Source organism: Rhinolophus sinicus, linkage group LG01, assembly GCF_036562045.2.
Source record: "Rhinolophus sinicus isolate RSC01 linkage group LG01, ASM3656204v1, whole genome shotgun sequence".
In the NCBI taxonomy this organism is placed as follows: Eukaryota; Metazoa; Chordata; class Mammalia; order Chiroptera; family Rhinolophidae; genus Rhinolophus; species Rhinolophus sinicus.
In genome coordinates, this window is record NC_133751.1 from 70,115,325 (window position 1) to 70,138,221 (window position 22,897).

General features: G+C 35.3%; 1 protein-coding gene and 1 pseudogene across 2 annotated transcripts in view; both read right to left on the bottom strand.

Moving 5' to 3' along the window:
• Positions 1-2,250: 2,250 nt before the first annotated feature.
• Positions 2,251-22,897, bottom strand: part of CD96 (CD96 molecule) — a 90,189-nt gene continuing 69,542 nt past the window's right edge. The window contains exons 11-14 of one of the 2 annotated variants that reach the window (XM_019715190.2): positions 8,769-8,831; positions 7,864-7,953; positions 4,671-4,791; positions 2,251-2,646 (exon numbers count right to left, since the gene is read on the bottom strand). In XM_019715190.2, coding sequence (XP_019570749.2) covers positions 2,538-2,646; positions 4,671-4,791; positions 7,864-7,953; positions 8,769-8,831 — 383 coding nt within the window. In that variant the 3' untranslated portion in view covers positions 2,251-2,537. The remainder of the gene's footprint in view (positions 2,647-4,670; positions 4,792-7,863; positions 7,954-8,768; positions 8,832-22,897) is intronic. The other variant, XM_074332170.1, reaches the window with a different exon arrangement.
• Positions 16,404-17,508, bottom strand: LOC109436552 (cytosolic 5'-nucleotidase 3A; annotated as a pseudogene).

Consider the following 22,897-nt stretch of genomic DNA (forward strand, 5'->3'; position numbering starts at 1 on the left):
CTGAAAAGGATCTAGAACCCCTCTATTTTGCAGGTTTGTGAAAAATTCCTCTCAACCACTAGTGGACCAAGTATCCCTCCTCAAGTAAGCACCTGCTCATTCTATTCAAGTTGGAGATGATTTTGCAAATACTCAGCAGGACTTATTTATAAAATCAAAAGTGGTGCTTCAAAGAGGAGCTAATAGGTACAAAAACACTGTTATATGATAGATTGAGACACTTGTTATATGATAGATTGAAAAACCCCATGACTTACGTTGTATTTATGTATGTAAACTGGCTAAAACAATCTACACATACTCAAACTCTTCCACTTTTTACCCCAATACCTCCACTTGTATTCACATCTCCTAATGAAATAGTAAAGTAAAAGCACAATGACCTTTACACAAGTTACCGATGATTAAGTTGTATTAAATAAAAATAACTACACATGAAGAAATAGTCATATGTATGAAGTTAGTCTTATTTCTTTCTTGAGAGTTAATGAGTAATTGAGGGTCATTAGGGCAGGAAAACATTAGTTTATTTTTCCATTTACTGGGCTGTATTAGCTATCTATTACTGTGTAAAACAGCATACCTAAACTTAGTGGTGTTAAATAGTAAGCATTTATTACCTCACATAGTGTCCGTGGGTCAGGAATTCAGAGAAGTCTTAATTGGGTGTTTCTGGCATTTATAAGATTCCAATCAAAAGATCAACTGAAGCTGCAGTTATCTGAAGACTTGAGTGGGAGCTGGAGGAGATGCTTCCAAGATGGCTTACTCGCATGGCCAGCTAGCTGATTCTTGTTCATAGGAGGAGGCCTCAGTTCCTTGACAGGTGGACTTCTCAACAGGGTTGCTTGAGTGTCCTCACAACATGGCAACTGGCTTCTTCCAGAGTGAGTGATCAAAGAGAGATCAAGGCAGAAGCTACAATGTCTTTTATGACCTAGCCTAGGAAGTCACACTCTGGTCATTTCTGCAGTATTTTATTGGTCATACCAGGCCTGGGACTGGTACTAACTAACAAGATTCTGTAAGCGCATGACCCTGAACGTCAATATCTCCTTATATTTTACACACTTGGTATCTTGCTTGCCTTACTCTAGTCCTGATCAGCTATACAAGCCATCAGTATTCAGTGTCAGAGGGGAATATATAAGAGGCAAGAATCATGGGGGAACATCTTGGAGGCTGGCTATGACAAAAGTTAAGGACTTAACCAAGATTCTAATCAGCGAGAAGGGACTTCCACTAGTTAATCAGTTCTCAGCTTTGGCTGAACACTTGAGTCATCTGGGAGTGCTGATGCCTGGATCTCCCTCCACAGAGATTCTGATTTAATTGTTCTGGAGGGATAGCCATGATATTAAAAAAAGTTCTCCAAGTTATTCTCATATGCAGTCAGGGATAAGTACACTGCAAATGAACTAAAGGTTCTTTTTGAGACTAAAGTCCACACAGAATTTGCTCTCGTATATATCAGTAACACCTGCTCTTTCCTTCTGAAACAGGTGTGTGAGGTTTAGAAGGACAAGGGACATCAGTAATTTATTCACTCACAAACTGTTGCTGAATACAGAGCAGGTCAGGCTGACTAGGTTTTTTCCTCATCACCTATATGTTCACTTTGAATTGTTTTATAAAAGATTGAGATGAGCAGGGTTAATTCATCCATGCTAGTTTGACTTGAGGCTCTTTATTTGTTTCAAGATATATCAAAACAGGCAGATTGGTTGACCAGGAAAGATCCCAGATGAAAAAGAGAATAGTGGGAATTAAATGAGTTCAACTGGGTTAGAGTATCTCACGTACTTATATAACAGTTTGCCAGTTGTTTGATAGCCACGCATGCGCTATGGACACACACACGTAAAGCTGAAAATGAGCTCACACTTAGCTCATATTGATCCCTCCTCATCCCATGGGGCAGGATCCTGGGCTGAACATGATGAGAGCAAGGGTGAAAGAAGATTCGAACTGGGTTTTTGTGCAAGATATTCTGTTTTCCTCCAGTAAAAATAAACAACAGAATTTCAGTAAAAAGACTAACTGTACTTTCCCATTATTTGCAGCTCTTGCTAGAACTTTCACATTTTCTTCTTGTAATTTTCCTTGGGAATGCAGCAAACCTCAGAGATTATCATGATTTTGACTAACAGTTTAGAATGTTGGCAGAAGCCCAGAGAAGGGAATCTGGCACCAATATATGTTTGAAACCGTTGTCATCACCTCAATCAGAGAATTAAAATGAAAACTATAAACACTGCAAGTATTTTTTAATGACAGCAGCCTAATTTGCACTTCTTACATAAGCAAGAACATTTCTCGGATTGCATGGGGTGTCAGCACAACACCCTCTCATTCTTGTTTAAAGGCATATGCAGATGAAAGGGGGTGAGTTGCCGGGAAACAGGTCATTCTCTTCTGATGTTCATTTCAGCAGCAGTAGAGGCTTGGCTAGAAGGTGAATATTTAATAATGCACAATATCTATCTTTTCAATAGGATTCTAGCAGGATTTCATTGCATAGCAAATTTCAAAAAGGACTAGAGTGTCTCCATCTCATGAAAAGGCAGATCATTTCCAATGGACTCTTGAATGCAAGTGTACTTGATGGGAGGTGGAGGTGGCTTGAAAGGTGGGGGTCTTTCCATGCTACAAATAAAACATTGCTCTTTCAATGCTAAGAATGTGAGGGGGTGACTGAAGGACATAAACATACATATATGCATATATGTGTATATATATTTATATTTACATATATATATATATATATATATATATATATATATATATATATTATTCCTTTGAAGTAGGAAACAGAGAGAGGGACATGTCCTATTAGTTCTCTCAGAATTTTCCTGGCATAACTTTCTGCTTATTAGTCTTAACATGATAATATCACTAATTAATATTTAATAGCATTTTATAGTTTGCAAAGCATTTTTATTACAACATTATTTAACTTGTACCAAGAAATTGGATATTACTGTCACCATTTCATAGATAAAAATGAGGCTCAGAGGTTTTAAGCAACTTACTCAAGAGAAACAGACCAGCAATAGGTCTTTTAACCAGAACCTATACTCTGCATTGCAACTGCTTCCTAACAGAAGAAGTGTGTCTCTTATGCGAATTAAAACATCCCTTCAGACACAACATTTTAAAATTCAGGGACCAAAGAAGACGGAAGTTTTTCAAATAGTCCTTTGCCAACCGTACCCCCAGTTCACTCATTGTGTACTGTGAGGATACGGTGACAGTGGGAAGTACAGCTCTTCTGAATCCCTGAGGTGGTTGGTGCTGGATGGAGAGTGCTAGAAGCCCTTCTCTTTTAGTCTGTGAACATTCTGAATGTCATCTCTGTATAAAGTGCTGTTCTCTATTAGCACTACTCATCTCTTGTCTGAAATGCATCAAGCATAGGTGAGTGTGGGATTTAGCTATACAAATGCTCCAGCCCTCTTGATATTAAGAAACAGAAATATATCTGTGAGTATATTTATGTCTGTGACTCAAACGCCTCCATCCCTTGTCTGTCAATTTACAGCACCTTAACTTCTCCAGATGTATCTATTAATATATCTATCTGTCTATGTATCTATGTATCTATCTGATCTCTCATCTCTGTATAGCAGATATTTGAATACAGAACAAAACAAACCCACATCAATTCAGATTTTCAGATCCCCATTTTCTCATTTTAATATAAAATTCCCTGATGCCTATTACCTGGCTTTCTGATGTTTAGTGGAGACAATATATATCAAAGGTAGATAAAGTTCTAAGAAATTTGTGCTTCCATTTTTTTTTCAGGGAAATTATACATTTCTCAAGGTCGTATCATGGCCAGAGTGTAGCACTGGACAAGAAACCAGAATTTCTGACTACTGCTTTAGTGTTTTATTCACCATGAAGCATTTCCTGCACAGATTTATAGAGTCTTCAAGGATACTCTAAGGAAAGCAGAAGAAAGCATTGCACAGTGGTCAATGTTATCTTAGTAGTCGTAAGACATATGGAAGATCAGCTCTATGCATTATGAGTCTCCTCTAATTATGGTCTAATCTGGAGTGATCCCAAAATAGCCAAGTCAGAGAAGTGAAGCTTGACCTTACATGTCATTTCAGACTGCTGAGTGGAGAGAGAAAAGTTCTGGAAAATGTTTCAGTAAGACAAAAAAAGGGGTAACCAACTGCTTACTTTCTTTTTCCCTTGGGGAAAAAAGAAAAGGGTAGTAAAAGCTCATTCTGCTGAAAAGCAGCTGGAGATTTCTTAAAATTACCTTTCTCACTCAATTTCACACTTGAGTATCTAGGCCCAGGTAGGCCCAGGCAGTTCAGAGATGCATGAAAATGAAAAAAAATAATTTAAGATTAAAAGAAAAATTATTTTCAATTCTGAGGTGAGGTTCAGTTTTTATTTCATGCCCACTGGCTTGTTTCATCTGATGAGTGTTACAGTGTAGGCAGGCAGAGCAGATACCAAGTCAGAAGTTGTGCATCTAATCCCAACTGTGTGGTGCTGAGAAAACTACATAGCCTCTCTGAGCTTCTCTGGGCCACATTTCCTCAGTTAAATATAAGAGGTATTCTATATAGGAATGATATTTAAAGTGCTGAGTGAATATTGCGTACTGAAAAAGTAACTGGTTCTGCATTTGTCAGAATTATACTCACATTTCTTTTTGGTATTGACACCATTTTCTCACTCCAAGACCAAACAATGACAGGCAGAAAAAGAGCAAAGCTGCTACAATAACTGGCCAGGACATTCCATCTTTGGTCTTAGTAACAATACCTGAAAAGGGGAGGAAGAGAGATGAGGTTTAATGCCAAACTCTGGCAACTGGAAACCAGGATTAATTGAACTATTTCATCTACTGAACATGTTTTCTCTAAGGCCCAGGAGATGTTCATTAACCAGTCAGGCTCTGGGATCATGTTTATGCCTTGTTCTTGTTTCTGGCTTAGCATTTACACAATTACTTTTTTAACATGAACGTCTTTCTTGTTAGAATGCACTACAACTGATCTTTCCTTTCATTTTCCCAAGGCCCGGGATAATTCCTGTCACATGGTACACAATGAAATGTTATTTGTAAGAATAAATAAATAAAAAATAATAATCTGTAAATTTTGTATTCCAAATTTACTCTAGTAAAGAAAACTTTATGCGTGAAGCAGTGGTCTAGTTTTGGATTTTCTTATTCTTGAATGAGTCATTAAGTGCTTTATGGACTATTAGTTGTTAGGAAGGGCAAGAAAGAGTATAACTTCCCAAAGCTCTGAAAGGTCAAAGCTGAGAAGGCCTAGCTAAGACCTATGGAATTGTAGTGCTGAAAGGACCACCATCCAAGGCTTCTCATTTTAATGTCACTCAAGGAATCATATCCAGGGTAGAGGCTTTCTAATCCTTTTCTATACTTCTCCTTTTTCTTTCTTTCTCCCTCCCCCTAGCCATTTCAGCAATAGAAAGGGGAGAAGGTGCAAAAGGGTAAAACTGAAATCCGTCAGTTTTGCTGTTTCTGTGGTCTGAGAGGAGGAAGTTGAAAATAAAGGGCTGGCTAAAATTATATTGGTGAGTAATCAATAGACTGATTTTTCTTATCCATGCCGACTATACCCATACTCAGCTCACTCATTAAATTTCTAACATTTGAGCACTAAATCAAACTGCATGAATCAAAGACTTTCAAATATTGTGGATTCTAGACCAGAAGCAATATAATATCATATTCTGAATGGTTTTACTTTTTCTCTAACATGAAGAAAGAATTAAGAAAATTAACTCTCTTGAGAAATAAGATTCTCTGGTTCTACTTGGCAGAAAATAAAAGGGACTATTTATAATTACATAGTTACTTAATTTTTTCCTTTTCAACTATATTTTATGATCATATTAAAAATTCAAAGAGCACAGAAATATAAAACTATGATGAAAAGGAAGTGTCCTTACTACTTCAGGTGCCAGTTATCCATACTAGAGGGAGGCAGTGACTTTCAATTGTTAATTATGTATCCCACCAGAAATTTTCCATGCGTATGTAAACATATATATGTATCATGATTATATATCCCTTTTATTACAAATCGAGTACACTATACACACTGTTCTGTCCCCTGGTTTCTTTCTCTTAAAAATCTTTCTTGGAATACTTTCCCAAAAATACATATAGGGATTTACCTCATTCGATTAAATGACTGGCTAGTTTCCCATTGTATGAATCTACCATAATTTATTTAATTGGTCTCTTACTTTTAGTGGTTAAATTGTTTCCAGGCTTTTGCTATTTCTAACAACATTCCAGCGAAATTCCTTATACGTTACACATAGACCTTTAGCTTGTTAGAGTACATAGATCATTAGGGCAAAAAAGTGCATTTTTATATCAGAATTATCTGGATTGATTTTCTTTTATTGTTTTAACTAGATTATAAACTGCTTGTAGGTGGAGACTAAGGTTTTTAATTTCTTTTGTTGCCTAGGTTTATCACACTGCTTTTCATACAGCAAAGTCTGAAAAATAAATAAATAAAAGAGAGAGATCGGCTGAAAAACTGGATTTAAAATGTTAGTTACCAAATCTTTTCTATGTTTTGCATAGTTTGAACTGCAGCTACGTGATGCTGTCATGTGAACATTAGTTATCAGTATGGAAGACTTTTTCTCTTACATATACATCCAGGGATTTGTGGTCTCCCTGATGCTCACCCTACTTCGGCCCTGTCACAGTAGACACTGATGGCACTCTGGAATCTCACCTAGTTCTATAATATGTCATATAACCATGTGCTACTGTGTATGTACAGGTGGCTAGACAGTTCACAGTGATTCAAACCATTAGAGTATCACGATCACAGAAAAAACAATCATACAGACGGCCAACTCAGGACTACACAAAATTCCATTTTAGTCAAGTTAAAATTTACTAGGCTCTACACTAGTAATACTGTGGGATATAACATTTTGCTCGCCAAGTTTTAGAGAGATGAAAGGACAAAAGGTTTTAAATGGGTGTTATACCAATGTTTACACATTTTCTCCCAACCAAATCTAGAAAATGAGACTGTTGACTTCAGTAATGTCTTAGTGGAGAAGCAGAGCTCCCATCTTGCCCCCTTTCTAAAGGAGGAAGTTCTTGAAGACACCAATGACTTAAGGAGATATTGGTAGGCCCTCAGTTTGGAGCTCTGTTGTAGTGTTGTATGCAGGATGATGCTCTAATTATCTGAGGACTGCACCACCTTCAATTTAATAAAATAAGCTGAGTACCCAGATGAAGAGTTCATTAGTCAGGTGAACACACCTTGAAATAAAAGAGTTGATTATGCCTCTGAATTTACAATAAAAACCTCGGAGGGTTTTTAAACACTGGGAGGGTCCTAACTTTATTGAATCCGCTGCTCTCTTAGGATATAAAACAAGGGATTATATTTAGCATTGACAAAATTTTGTTAGTTGAATTACAGGAATACTCTGTTCCAACGATCTCTTTCTTGCCTCAGACTATATTTTCACAACACTTAAATGTTTCTCACTACTTTTCACTTGGCTAATTCTTATTCATTTTTCAGATTTTAATTTAAATATATTCTCAGAAAGTTCTTTCCTGTTCCCCAATTAAAATCAGATCTTTCTGTTAGACTCTAACAACACCTTGTATTATATCACAGCATTTGTCACAAAATAAATTTAATTGTATGGTTACTTATTTACTATATATCATCTCAAATAGATTACAATCTTCAGGAGGCCAGTGTTTTCACTGTCTACCAAATAACTGGCACAGTGCCTAACAAATGGTAGACAATAAATATTTGTTAAGTGAATAAAATCCAAAATCCAAAAAATAAATGGCAAATGACTCACCAGTGATATGGATGTAATTATTTTTAGTAGATCCATTGGCAGTTGTAGGAACTTCTGAAAATGCTTTGGTTGTGTTGGTGAAGACATCACCTAGGGATACAAAGGGGATATCTGAACTGATCATAACAGTTATCTCAACCTGATTAAATGGTGGAAAATCATGATTGGATTTCACTTGTTATTAGAAAGAGCTTAATTGGAATGGCTCAAATGCTCTTAAAATATCATGCGTAAAATTTAGTAAGGACCAATCTACAGCAAGGTTAGGATCCTAGGGTCGAACAGCTACCAAAAGAGTGAAATTTCCTATTAGTTTATTGAATAAAAGAGATGCTATTCTGCACACACAACGAAATGATATCTGTTAGAGAATCTCCATAAGAAATTTAAGTGGTTATGGTAAAATGCCTTAAGTGAGGGTTATGGAAAGATGAGGCCTATCCCTATTCCACATATCTGTATTTGATAACAGGGTATCAGAGATCCAGCCAATCAAAATACTGATTCTCCTCACTCTAACGTGTTTGAAAAAACCAAAATAAATTTTCTTTGCAATGTTCAAGTAGACAAATCCATGCTGATGAATCGCTCCATTTTCCAATGGAAAAATAAAACTTAAAATGCATTTTAATGGATTTAATTGACCAAAGAAAAATATTATATAGATTTCATTTTTAAATGAAGTAGAGACAAATAAAAAAACTTGGTCTCTATCATCTTTGAGAGGTTCAGAAGAATTTTGGTTTCATTCAGTCATTTTCATCATCACTGTCATTTTCATTATCAAGAAGCACGTTTAAATACTTATCTGATATTGGCTTCTTATCAGTCCTTGTTTTTCCATCTTTGCCCAGATAAAGCAGATCACTATCTTCCTTGATCCTACGTCTTCCCCAATTACTCACCATAAAGTGTCGCGCCTGCACTTGAGGGGGATGAACTGGATGTTTCACTAGGTATCGATGACGCTGATAAAGGAAAAACATATTGAAAGAATTGATTTGTGTAAGACCAGTTATTTTCTCTTCTTGACTTTTAATTGAATCTAATAATTACGAAAAAGGGATATTAATGAACATTTAAAGCAAGATCATTGAACTCTACATGCATAGAATGTCTGAAAATAAAGTGGGAGTTCAGGGCATGCTGTGTCTAGATGTCTCTAACAGGGAAGGTTTTGATCATAGCCACTTAGGAGAAGGAAGAAGGGATGGAGGGAAAACACTAGGAGAGGTTCTTACAACCATAGAGAATGTGTTGTGGCTGTTCTCCTTTCCATCCCATAAATGAGCTAAAAGAATAGGAGAGAACGAAAGCCCAGGTGTGTCATGGTGGACTTTGATCACTAACAGGTGGAAATAGGACTTTTGAAGACTTTGGTGGAACATGCACAAGAGAACAAAATTGTTTGTATTTATGGGTAAACTGACATTCTTGTTTAATTGTGAAAACTGTACTGTGTTAATACTGAATTATCAGACACCTATGGTCACAGGCTGTTAGCTGCTGAGTGAGCCCTTCTGATGCCTTCAGAGGCAAACCTTCCCTTTAAGTGCATGGCAGAAAACTCAGGCAGCACATATGGCTTTTGAAATAGATCTATCAACTCATTTTGTTTAGTTTCTCATCTCTGGCAAGAAAAATCTACTTCTTGGCCAGCTCCACATATCTGTATTTGATAACAGGCCTATAATGTGATGTCAAGTAAAATAACTATAGTAGTACATGAGTAGTATGCTCATTTATTTAATACATTAGCATACATGATTTTCCAAGTCAAGTGCTTTCTTGTGTGCTCAAACCAAAACAAACAAGCAAAACAAAAATAAAATAAACATTTAAAAAACCCCTTAGCCCTCCCCTTTCTTGGTTTCTCCCTGAACGCCAGTGGCAGTTGCAGCTGTAGACAAAGGTATGTTATCAGATCCTTCAAAAGAGGTATACTTCAGTGCTTTCCAGGGATTGCTCACAGGACAGTCTGTCATAGCTACTTCCACGTGGAGTCACCCCACAGTTAAGCATGGTTTTGTACATAGCTATTTTGAATTTGACTAGGCCAGGGAGATGTTTTTTGTCTTCAATATAATTCTCTGACCCTCCACCTGTGATCTTGACTATTTTTTTGTTCTAGACAAAATACAAAGGTCTATAGATGATGATGGACTGATAAATTTTTTAATGCCGATTTTTAATGGTTAATCCATTAAGTCAGGAATTTGACTGACAAAGAGCAACAACTATGAAAATAAATTGGGGCACAACACAGGGGTCACCTTTGGAGCACATGCACAGGAGAATAGGGAAGTGGTGCAAATCAAATATAAAGGACACATACTACATAAGATCACCCAGAAAAGACTGAGAACTCTAGGGGATCTACCTAATACATTGAAGCAAACAGAGAGTCAGCCAGAATGGGGAAACAAAGAAACATGTCCCAAATAAAAGAACAGAAGAAACATCCAGAATTGGAACCAAATGAATAGAAGTAACCAAGCTATTAGAGACAGAGTTCAGAACACTGATAATAAGAATGTTTAAGGAGCTTAGTGACGACATAAAGAAGGATAGAGAAATCATAAAGAACAACCAGTTAGAACTAAAGAATACAATAACTGAAATACAGAACACACTTGAAGGAATTACCAGCAGGTTAAATGAGGCAGAGGATCAAACAGCAATTTAGAAGACAAGTTAGTGTAGATCATCCAAGTGGAACAACAAAAAGAAAAAAGAATAAAAAACAATGAAAATGCTTTTTAAGAGACCTGTGCGATAACATCAAGTGCAACAAAATGCACATCAGAGGAATACCAGAAGGTGAAGAGGGGTAGCAAAGGATCGAGAACATATTTGAAGTAATAATGACCAAAAACTTCCCTACCCTGGTGAAGGAAACTGACATACAAGCCCAGGAAGTGCAGAGAGTTCCAACCAAGATGAACCCAAACAGGCCCACACCAAGACACATTATAATAAAAATGACAAGGTTAAAGACAAAGAGAGAATCCTACAAGTAGCAAGAGAAAGACAGTGGGTTACATACAAGGGAACTCCTATCATACTATCAAATGACTTTTCTACAGAAACTTTGCAGGCCAGAAGGGAGTGGCAGGAGGTATTCAAAGTGATGAAAAACAAAGGCCTATAATGTAGACTGCTTTATCCAGCAAGGCTATCATTTAAAATTGAAGGAGAGATAAAGAGCTTCACAGAAAAGAATAAGCTAAAGAAATTCATTACCACCAAGCCAGCAATGAAGGAAATCTTAAAAGGGCTTCTGTAAACAGAAGAAAGATGAAAACAATCTAACTAATGAACACCAGAAATACAAATAACAAAATGGCAATAACTGTATACCTATCAATAATCCTTAAATATAAATGGATTAAATGCTCCCATCAAAAGACATAGGGTAGAGAAGACTGAGTGGATAAGAAAACAAGACCCTTGCATATACTGTATACAAGAGACTCACCTCAGATCAAAAGACACACACAGGCTGAAAGTGAGGAGTTAGAGTAAGATATTTCATGCAAATGGAAATGAGAAAAAAGCTGGAGTTGCAATACTTATATCTGACCAAATAGACTTTAAAATGAAGAATATATTAAAAGACAAAGATGGGCACTACATAATAATAAAGGGCTCGATCTGACAAGAGGACATAACCCTAGCCAATATCTATGCAGCCAAAATAGGAGCACCTAAATATATAAACAGGATATTGACTGACATAAAGAGAGAGATCAACAGTAACGCTATTATAGGAGGGGTCTTCAACACACCACTGACAACAAGGGACAGGTCCTCCAGACAAAAAATAAATATGGAAACAGTGGCCTTAAATGACACATTGGACCCCTTGGAATTAATCGATATTTTCAGAGCATTTCACCTCAAAGCTGCAGAATACACATGGAACATATTCCACGATAAACCACATGTTAAGTCACAAAACAAGTCTCAATAAATCTAAGAAAATTGAAATCATACCAAGTGTCTTCTCTGATCACAGTGCTGTGAAATTAGAAATAAACTTCAGGAAAAATATTGGAAGACACACAAATACATGGAGGCTGAATAACATGTTACTAAATAATGAATGGGTCAACCATGAGATCAAGGAAGAAATCAAAAGATATCTTGAGACAAACGAAAATGAAAACATGACGACCCAAAATCTATCAGATGCAGCGAAAGCAGTCCTAAGAGGGAAATTCATAGCAATGAAACCTACCCAAAGAAACAAGAAAAGTCACAAATCAACAGGTTATCCTTGCACTTAAGGGATCTGGAAAAAGAATAGCAAAATAAGCCCAAAGGGAGTACAAGGAAGGAGATAACAAAGATCAGAGTGGAAATAAATGAAATAGAGATAAAAAAAGAAGAAAAAAACAAAAACAATACAAAAGATCAATGAATCCAAGAGCTGGTTTTTCAAGAAGATAAGCAAAATTGACAAACCTTTAGCCAAACTCATAAAAAAAAAAAAAAAAAAAGAGGACCCAAATTAATAAAATCAGAAAGGAAAGAGGAGAAGTGACAACAGACACCACAGAAATACAAAAAAATTTTAAGAAATTACTATCAGCAACTATATGTCAACAAATTAGACAATCTGGAAGAAATGGACAATTTTCTAGAAGCATACAACCTTCCAAGGCTAACTCAAGAAGAAACGGAAAACCTGAATAGACTGATTACCACCAGGGAAATTGAATCAGTAATCAACAAGCTCCCAACAAATAAAAACCCTGAGCCGGATGGTTTTACAGCGGAATTTTACAAAAGAGTCAAAAAAGAATTATCACCTATTCACCTCAAACTATTCCAAAAAATCCAGAAGGAGGGAAGCCTCCTAAACACTTTTTATGAGGCCACTATCCCCTGATCCCCAAATTAAACAAAGACGTTACAAAAAAAGAAAACTGTAGGCTGATATCCCTAATGAGCACAGATGCAAAAATTCTCAACAGAATATTAGAAAAGAGAATTCAGCAATACATTAAAAAGATCATACACCATGATCAAGTGGGATTCATTCCTGGTATGCAAGGTTGGTTCTACATCCACAAATCAATTAATGTGATACATCACATTAACAAAATGAAAAATAAAAATCATATGATCATATCAATTGATGCAGGAAAGCATTTGACAAAATCCAGCAGCCATTTATGATAAAAATTCTTAAGAAAGTGGGAACAGAGGGACAATATCTCAATGTAATAATGGCCATATATGATAAACCCATAGCTAACATCATACTCAGTGGGGAAAAGCTAAAACCATTCCCCTTAAGATCAGACACAAGGCAAAGTTGCCCACTTTCTCCACTTCTATTCAACATAGTTCTGGAAGTTCTAGCCACAACAATTAGACAAGAAAACGAAATAAAAGGCCTCTAAATTGTAAGGAGGAAGTAAAATTGTCATTATATGCAGATGACATGATACTATACATAGAGAACCCCAAAGACTCCACCAAAAAACTATTAGAACTGATAAATGAATTTAGTAAAGTAGCAGGATACAAAATTAATATTCAGAAATCAGTTACATTTGTATACACCAATAATAAAATATCAGAAGGAGAAATTAAGAAAACAGTCCCATTTATAATTGCTTTAAAGACTATAAAATACCTAGGAATAAATTTAAGCAAGGAAGTGAAAGACCTGTACTCGGAAAATTATAAGACACTGCAGAGAGAAATTAAAGAAGATACAATAGATGGAAATACAAACCATGCTCATGGATAGAAATAATTAATATAGTTAAAATGTCCATACTGCCTAAGACAACATGCAGATTCAACACAATTCCTATCAAACTACCAAGGACGTTTTTCACAGAAATAGAACATATAATCCTAAAATTTACATAGAACCATAAAAGACCCCGGATAGCCTCAGCAATCTTGAGAAATAAGAACAAAGTGGGAGGTATAACGATACCTGACATCAAATTATACTACAAGGCTATAGTAATCAAAACAGCATGGTACTGGCATAAAAACAGACACATAGATCAATGGAACAGAATAGAGAGCCCAGAAATAAATCCATGCCTATAAGGTCATTAATCAACGACAATGGAAGCAAGAATTTACAGTGGGGTAAAGACAGTCTATTCAATAGATGGTGCTGGGAAACCTGGACAGACACATGCAAAAAAGTGAAATGGACCACCTTCTTACACCATATATAAGAATAAATTCAAAATGTATTAAAGACTTAAATGTAAGCTCTGAAACCACAAAACTCCTAGAAGAAAATATAGGAAGAAAGTTTACAAATATTACTCAGAGTAAGATTTTTACTGATATATCCCCTTGGGCAAGCGAAGTAAGAGGAAAAATAAACATGGGATTACGTCAAACTAAAAAGTTTTTTCACAGCTAGGATACCATCAATAAAATGAAAAGGGATCCTACTGAATGGGAGAAGATACCTGTCAATGACATATCTGATAAGTGGTTCATATCCAAAATCTATAAAAATCTCAGTCAACTCAACACCGAAAAACAAAAACAAAAACAAAAACCCAATTAAAAAATGGGCAGAGGACATAAAGAGACATTTTTCTAAAGAGGATATACAGATGGCAAACAGACATACGAAAAAATGCTCAACCTCACTAATTATTAGAGAAATGCAAATAAAAACCACAATGAGATACCACCTCACTCTGGTCAGAATGGCTATCATCAATAAATCAACAAACAACAAGTGCTGGCAAGGATGTGGAGAAAAGGGAACCCTTGTGCACTGTTGGTGGGATTGCAGATTGGTGTGGCCGCTATGGAAAACAGTATGGAGGTATCACAAAAAATTGAAAATGGAACTACCTTATGACCCAGCAATTCCACTCTTGGGTATCTATCCAAGAATTCCAAAATGCTAATTCAAAAAAAATCTATGCACCGTTATGTTTATTGCAGCACTAAACACAATAGCCACGACATGGAAACAACTGAAATGCTCATCGGTAGACGACTGGATTAAGAAACTGTGGTACATTTATATAATGGAGTATTACGCAGCCATAAAGAAGAACGGAATCTTACCGTTTGCAATGATATGGATGGACCTAGAGAACATTATGCTAAATGAAATAAGTCAGACAGAGAAAGACAAATACCATATGCTCTCACTTATATGTAGAATCCAAAGAATAGAATAAATTAACGAACTAATCTGAAAGAATCTCAGAGACATAGAGGAAAAACCGACGGTTACTAGATGGGAGGGGAGTGGGGATAAGGGGGAAGGTGAGGAGATTAGAAAGCATCATCGGTAACCACAAGATTGTCACGAGGATACGAAAGTCAATTTGGGAAATATAATCAATAATGTTGTAAAGATTTTGTAGGGTATCCAATGGACACTTGTCTTATTAGGGAGGCCACTTCAGGGACAGTGTAGATGCCTGATTACTGCGCTGTACACCTGAAGCTGAAGTTGAATAATAATGAATGTCAACTCTCATTTAATATATATATATAGTCACAAGAAGTGGAGTATAGCATAAGGAATAGAGACATTGGAACTGTAATGGCTATATGCAATGTCAGAGGGGCAGCAGATTGGGGTAGGGAGGTTATCACTTTGTGAGGGGAGGGGTATAAATGATAAATGTCTAACTATTACATTGTTTTGTACACATGAAACTAATAAAAAATCTTTTAAAATATAAAAATAATTGGGACCAGGCCTAGATTTAGGTAAAATTATGAAGGCAGTTTGTTCTGGATAACCTTACAGGTTTGTTTTTTCCCCCAATATCATATCTCACTTACTTCCTATTTTTAGGGCTTGATAACTTTATATCTTATCCTTCAAATTCTGTTTGTAAGAAAGAATGTGATAAATTAATTTATGCTAAGATATTAATGGTTGAACAAGTGCTATCCCTTTGAACAAAATGGGTATTTAAAAAAAAAAGATTTTCCATTTGATGTTTATCAGCAGGTCAACAGAGAACATTTTGTAATGATCAGTTCATTTGGACACCAACAGCTTTATTTGTTTGCCAAATACAGAATGTCGGTCTCTTCTGGTCAATACGGATTCTCTCCAAATGAAATAACCAAGCATAACACAATTTCAAGAGATGGTGGTACCATCAGCATGATCCATTCTAATTACAAAAATCATGCAAATTATTTGACCATTTCATAAAAGTTCTGTTGAGACTGTTGGGAACATTTTAAGGGTGAAAAACACTTCGATAATGTATGATACAATTAAACTATAAAATCTACTTCGGAAAAGTAGGGAGTTATTTTTCTAATTTTGGCTTTAAGACTTGTTTTCTGCAACTTTGTATTAAAAATACAGTGGAGAGTGTATTGAGAGAGGTGAAGAGAAAGGAGCTTCCAGTTGACAGATTCAATGTGTCTGAAAATAACCTTACGTAATGCAAAGGAAAAACTTCAAGAGCGAAAATGTATTATAGAGTCAGCAAGACAAAGAGATGAACAATTCTTGCATCAATTGCTCCCACAGGAGAGAGGTCTTCGTGAAGAATGCTTATTTATAGAATCCTCAATAAGACAGAGTTGGCTACCTCCAATGATTCAACTTTCACCAATACAATATTTTTCTAAAAGCTCCTACACTCTATCATTTAGATATCCAATTTTTAGAATGTATTCCACATTGACAACTCCATCTACCATTTTTAGTCTTCTTGAGAGTCTTCAGCAGAATTGTGTTGCTATTGTCTTTTAATTGATTGAAATATTTTGCATTCTTCAAGGTACCATAAAGTTTGTTAAATACAGGAGTTAATCATCCTTTAAATCCTTTGAGCACTCATTTTCATCAAAATCCACGAATGAACATGACTTTGACATTTGGATGATAAATATCAGCTTGATGGATAATCCCCCTTCTAGTTCATCACCACTATCATCTGAAAATATGAACACAGGGATACTGTGTTGCTAAAGTTTCTCAAATAAATTTTTATATCTTCTCTTGAGCATAACCTTGGTTTCTTCCACAATTTCTTTACATTTAACTTCTGGTAAACTTGTTCAATAAGGAAACTATGTGACTTAGCCTACCATTCTACCTTAAAAGGATACTTCTCTTCTATGATAAAAACAGGATCAACTTCAATAACATAGTATTTTTCATTTAGTTGCAATAACTTTTTAAGACATCCATCTGTAACAAGTTTACAGTTGCTAATAATATTATGACATGTTGGGCATCTTTTTCCCTTGTAGGAAAAATCTACTTAATGTCATATCAAAGTTTGTGATTATTTGAAGTTCTGCAGCACCTCTTTTGATGAAACCACAGATCATTTATGTTACCATTATAGGGTTTTTGTTGCAAACTGAACTTCTCTGGAATTCTGACATCGCTTTTTCACATCCAGACTTTTTCTTGGTTTTCTAATCTTCCTTGGGGTATTCTGAGTTCTTCTGTCTGTGATTTTGTCCTATGATGGCTGCATCGGTGGCAGGCAATATCTAGAGATACAGGGCTTGGCTACAGAGATCTCAATGACCTTGGCCTCATCTTCTTCTTCATGGTGAATATGTAATGGGCCAGCAACACCCCTCCCACCAGGACATACTGCTGGCACTAGTTACAGTGTCCACTCTTGCCATGATCACTTCGTCCATAGATGGGACCCTTACTCTCTTCCCAACCATAAAAAGAAAATGACACTCATGAGCTTTTGAAGTGTGAGGCTTGTGTGTTAGCTATGGAGAAGCTCCTAGAAATTGGTATTTCCACAAAAGGTAGAATTTTAAATCAGGGAAATCTTTAATTTGAGACTGACCAAATCAGAAACTAGGTGACAGAATGGGAGGAGAACAACATTTTAGAGAAGAGGAAGATGGAATGAGATGTGATCCGAGACATATAAGATTTTAGCTTTTGAGGACAAGAGTGGTGACTTTAGAGAAACAGTATCTCAGTTGACAGAGAACAGAGGGGCTGAAGATTATCAGGTAGACTGAAATGGAAGCTGTAGGTTCTCTCATTGCTATGTCCCTGCCATTGACCCTCAACCCTTCAACTTTAGCCTCTTCGTTACCCTCTCCCTATGGAAAGTAGAAAGAGATATTATGAAATTATTAGGTACAGCTACCAAAAGCCTGAGAAGAACTAGGCAGGGCCAGGGGCAGGATAAGCAATGCATCTTTAAGATTTAGGAAGAGTACTTAAATTTTGAAGGATAAGGAATGCATGGTCAAAGAACAGAAGAAAGACCCCATGTGAGGTGAAAAAGAGGTACTGTGAGGCCCGCGCCTGTGTGTGTGTGTGTGTGTGTGTGTGTGTGTGTGTGTATGTGTGCATGTGTTTGTTGATTTTGGTAATGGGGTAGGTTGGAGGCATAGGGGCCCATGGAGATTCATACTATTTTTCTACTTGCCCAACTTAGACCGACTAATTTAAATGTAGCATTAGGCTCCAGTGGATCAAATGAATGACAGGGAAAACTAGAAAGAAATAAGTAATTAAGCTTCAATTTTCTGCTACATGGCCTGATCAACTGAGTGTCAGGATGAAAATATGTCCCAGGATGTTACCAACCTTACAAATTTTGAGCATTTATGTGGTCAGTTTTGGCATCCCCATTTCAAAGTGGTTAAAGTAAAATAAACATTTCTGTTCTAGATTGTAGGAAACTTAAAAGCTGAACTATGATTAGATTCCAATATTCTTGAATGCAACCTAGATCTCTTTAAGTTGATAAACAAAATGAAAATAAAGAATATATTAAAACATACACTTATAGATTTAGTGTAAATGCAATGCACTCAGAATGTCACCTTCTAGTGACATCCCAATGTATGTGAGCTACACAAAATAATGTATAAGCAAATACCCCATAGAACCTATTCACAAATAGCAAGGGCGCTAGAAACACTGCTAGTGGGCTTATTTCACCAGAAATCTATCCATTATCATTCTTTTCCTGCCTCTGAACATTTCATAAATTAAATATACTGGAAGGAAAAAAATCCTATTACCAATGCCTGTCACAAGTCTTGCCAAATGCATCATCTAATACTGGATGTCGCATTACAGTCCAATTCAACTAGTAGAAACATGTTTCAAAAACAATTTGGGAGTGAGCAATCAATATTCACTTGTTGGAGCCTAATGTGTTTTTGTCAATGATTACAAATATAACAACTTACTGCAGGGAATTTTTCTTTAAGTTTACAGATTAAAAAAATGGCAATTAGTTAACAAGATCTTATTTTTGCGTAAGTAAGAATGTGGCTTTTCACTGCCAGGAAACAAATTATTGGTTAGGTTTTGAAGTCCTTTTCTAGATTTCACAATTTCTAAGGCTATTTTTATGGTAAGAATGATAAAAAGATGTATGAGGATAAATGAAGTTTTCATCTGGGGAAAGACAGAAAATGTGAAGGATTACAGTAGTTCATTTCATTATGGAATCTATTAAAAAGACCAAGAATATGCTTGTGCAAATTATAAAGCACTTTCAACAAGACCCTTTTAGTTTCTGAGACAAAAGCTACCTTAGATGGCCTGTATGCTTCATATTGATGTAATACATGGGATGAAAAAAAATTTCTTTTTTATTCTTGGCACACACATAGTATTTTAACAACAATTTAAATAAAGCAAACAAATAGAAAGTTCAAAAATTCTAATTAAGCAGATCATTTCTTTTCACTGTGTGCGTGTTTTCTATCTTGTCCTTGCCCGTATGTATACATATCCTTTCAATTATGCAATAAATATTTGCTGAGCACCTACTGTATGCCTGCCATTGCTACAGACATTAGAATATTATAGTGAACAAGACAGAAGAAGGGTTAAATCCCTTTTCTTGTGTATCTTACATTCTAGTATAATTTCAATTGACAATCAAATAAATAAAATAAAGAAAAACATCACACAAGTGTTATGCTGAGAATTAAAATATAGGAATATATATATATATATATATATATATATATATTTAAAGTTGGAGTTCAGTTTTTTCCTATAACGTTGTCCAATAAACTTTTATCCCCAGTGCTACATAATTTTCTCTGTACAACCAACAAGTATTATTTCATTTATCTGTTAAACAATATTTGTTAACGCTAATTATATGCCAAGCATTATCTTAGGCACTGGGGACACAGGTAAGCAAACAAACAAACAAAAAAATGTCATGGAACTTACTTGCATATAGTATCACTAATAAAGGATGACAAATTAGTGTAGGTAGAGTTTCAGCACAGTTTATTGCAAACAACTCAATTTTATGTTAACACCATATAGGATAAATGTTAATCTGTTAAGTACGGACTTTCATCCTCAGTCTAACTAATACTTTTATTCTCGATTTATAGCTGATTGGTAAAAATTTTCTAGCTCACAGCCTTGTCTATATAATGAGACATACTGGCTAGCTTAGTACATTATGGCTATTGTTTTAAGGGCTTAATAATATTTCATTGAGTTAGTATCTCATCTTATTTCACAATTTCTTACTATTGGACATAGTCTTCCTAAACACCTCCTCAGCCTCACTCATACACACAGATTTTTTTTGTTATTATAAATATTAATAACATTATAAATGTCTAACCCTGTCCCATCTCTGATATGCCCATTCAAAAGCAAATGCTGGTCTGAATGTTGTGTCTATTATACACTTACTTAGATAGCTTTTAAATTTTTATCATATATTATGCCTAAACAATATGGTGTTTGGTTATATTTGCTTTTAACTTTTTATTAAAAAATGTCATTCCACGTATTGTCACCTGTAATTTACTTTTTTGACTGAACACAATGTTTTTAAGATTCCTTAATGGTGTTATATGTGGCTCGTTTTTCATTGTTTTATAATATTTTATCATATGACAATGCTATAATTTATTTATTGATTCTCCTGCTTATGGCCATTTAGATTATTTATAATTTTTGTTATTATGAATAGTGTTTTCTCTCTGACATTTGTGTACATATCTCCTGGACACACATACTAGTATTTTTGTGTGCATAAGCTGGGTATATATCTAGGAGTACAACTGTTGGATTGCAGGATATGAAAATGTGTAGCTTTAAAACTAATGCCAAAGTGATGGAAAGTGATGGTACCAATGTATACTCTCACTAGCAACATATAAAAACTTAAATTGCGCTACATTCTATATAACATTTGGCAATTCCAGACTTCATAATTTTTGCCAATTGATTAGGGGTAAAATAGTTATATGATTTTAGTCTTCATTTGCATTTCCTGATTACTAGAGAGGCTGAGCATCTCTTTAGATGTTTTCTAGCCACTTGTTTCATGATTTGTGATATGCCTGTTTGCTCATTTTTTATGGCCTTTTGTCTTTATTTTATTGATTTGTAAGCATTCTTTCTATACTCTTGATATAAAGTTTGATCCTTTGTCAGTTACATATTCCCGATCCTTTTCCAACTACCCGTATGGCAAATGTCTTCTCCCAGATTATAGCCTTCCTCTTTTACCTTCTTTAAGGTGCTTTTCGATTAAAAATATTTTTCTTAATTTTATTTTAGTCTATCTTTTCTCAATCTTTTTTAAGGTTTGTGCTTTATGTCTCTTCTTTGAGCCCTCCCTATCCCAAAGCCAGGAAGAAATCCATATTTATTTTATTACATAATTTATTTATTTATTTATTTGTTTGTTTATTTTTAATTAAAGTTTATTGGGGTGACAATTGTTAGTAAAGTGACATAGATTTCAGGTGTACAATTCTGTAATATATCATCTATATATATGGAAGTACAATTAAAAATAATGTTATGGCAATATTTCTTGCTTATTAGAAAAAACAAACAAAACAATTTGCCATAACATATAGAATTGGGGCAAGAGGCATTGAGGCAGTGTTTGTGTCTAACTATTACATTGTTTTGTACACCTGAAACTAATAAAAAAAAAGGATATGAGGCGAAATCAGTGATTATAATAATAGAAGCTCAGCAAGTTCAGCATTAACACCAGTAAGGATACTTTCTATTTTATTACATATTTTAATGTTTTGCTTTTGACACAAAGAACTTAAATATATGGAATTAATTTTTGTGTAATGTGCATGGTAGGGGTACTTTTTCTTGTTTATTTTTCTTATAAATAATCAATGCTTCTAGGTCTATTTGCTGAACAGTTTCTTCTTTTCACAGTAATCAGCCATACCTTCTTTGACATCTAAGTCTCACTTATTTATGGATCTCTGTGTATTCTCTCTTCTGATACTGCCTTTTCAGTCTTGTATTTGGACACTGAGTACACAGGTGTCTACTGGAGTTGACAATTGAACAACACGGGGTTTAGGGCACTGAACCCCCATGCAGTTGAAAATCCACATATAACATTTGACTCCTCAAAAACAACTTCTAATAGCCTATTGTTGACCAGAAGCCTTATTGATAACATAGTTAATTAACACATATGTTGTATGCTATATGTATTGTATACTACATTTTTGTAATCAAGTAAGCTAGAGAAAAGAAAATGTTATTAAGAAAATCATAAGGAAGATAAATACATTTATAGTTCTTTATGTATTTATTGAAAAAAAATCCACATATAAGTAGATCCACACAGTTCAAACCCGTGTTGATCAAGGGTCAACTTTATTAAAAGAAATGTTACATTAAATTATAGTGGGTCATGCACTGACTGAGAATGAAACTGTGTCATGTATTAAAGATCATGATTAACCCAAATCTGAGAACGTGATGTCCATAAAAAAGATGAAATAAATAATGCTACATAGAGCAATATTATACATGTTCCTTGCCTCTCTTTGATTTATTTCCTGAGGACAAGTTTCCAGCAGTGAGATGACTAAGCCAGTGGGTACAAAAGATTTGGAGAGGTTTTAAATGTACAACTTAAATGCTTTCCGAAAGAAAACATATGCATTTAACTTATCATGGCAAAGGGCCTAGTAGTTAAATTCCGAGTATTGCCCCTGGGGCATCCAGGGTTTTCACTTCCCTTTGCTTCAGCCACATCCCTTGCTATGTCACTACAACATTGACCTTTGTCTT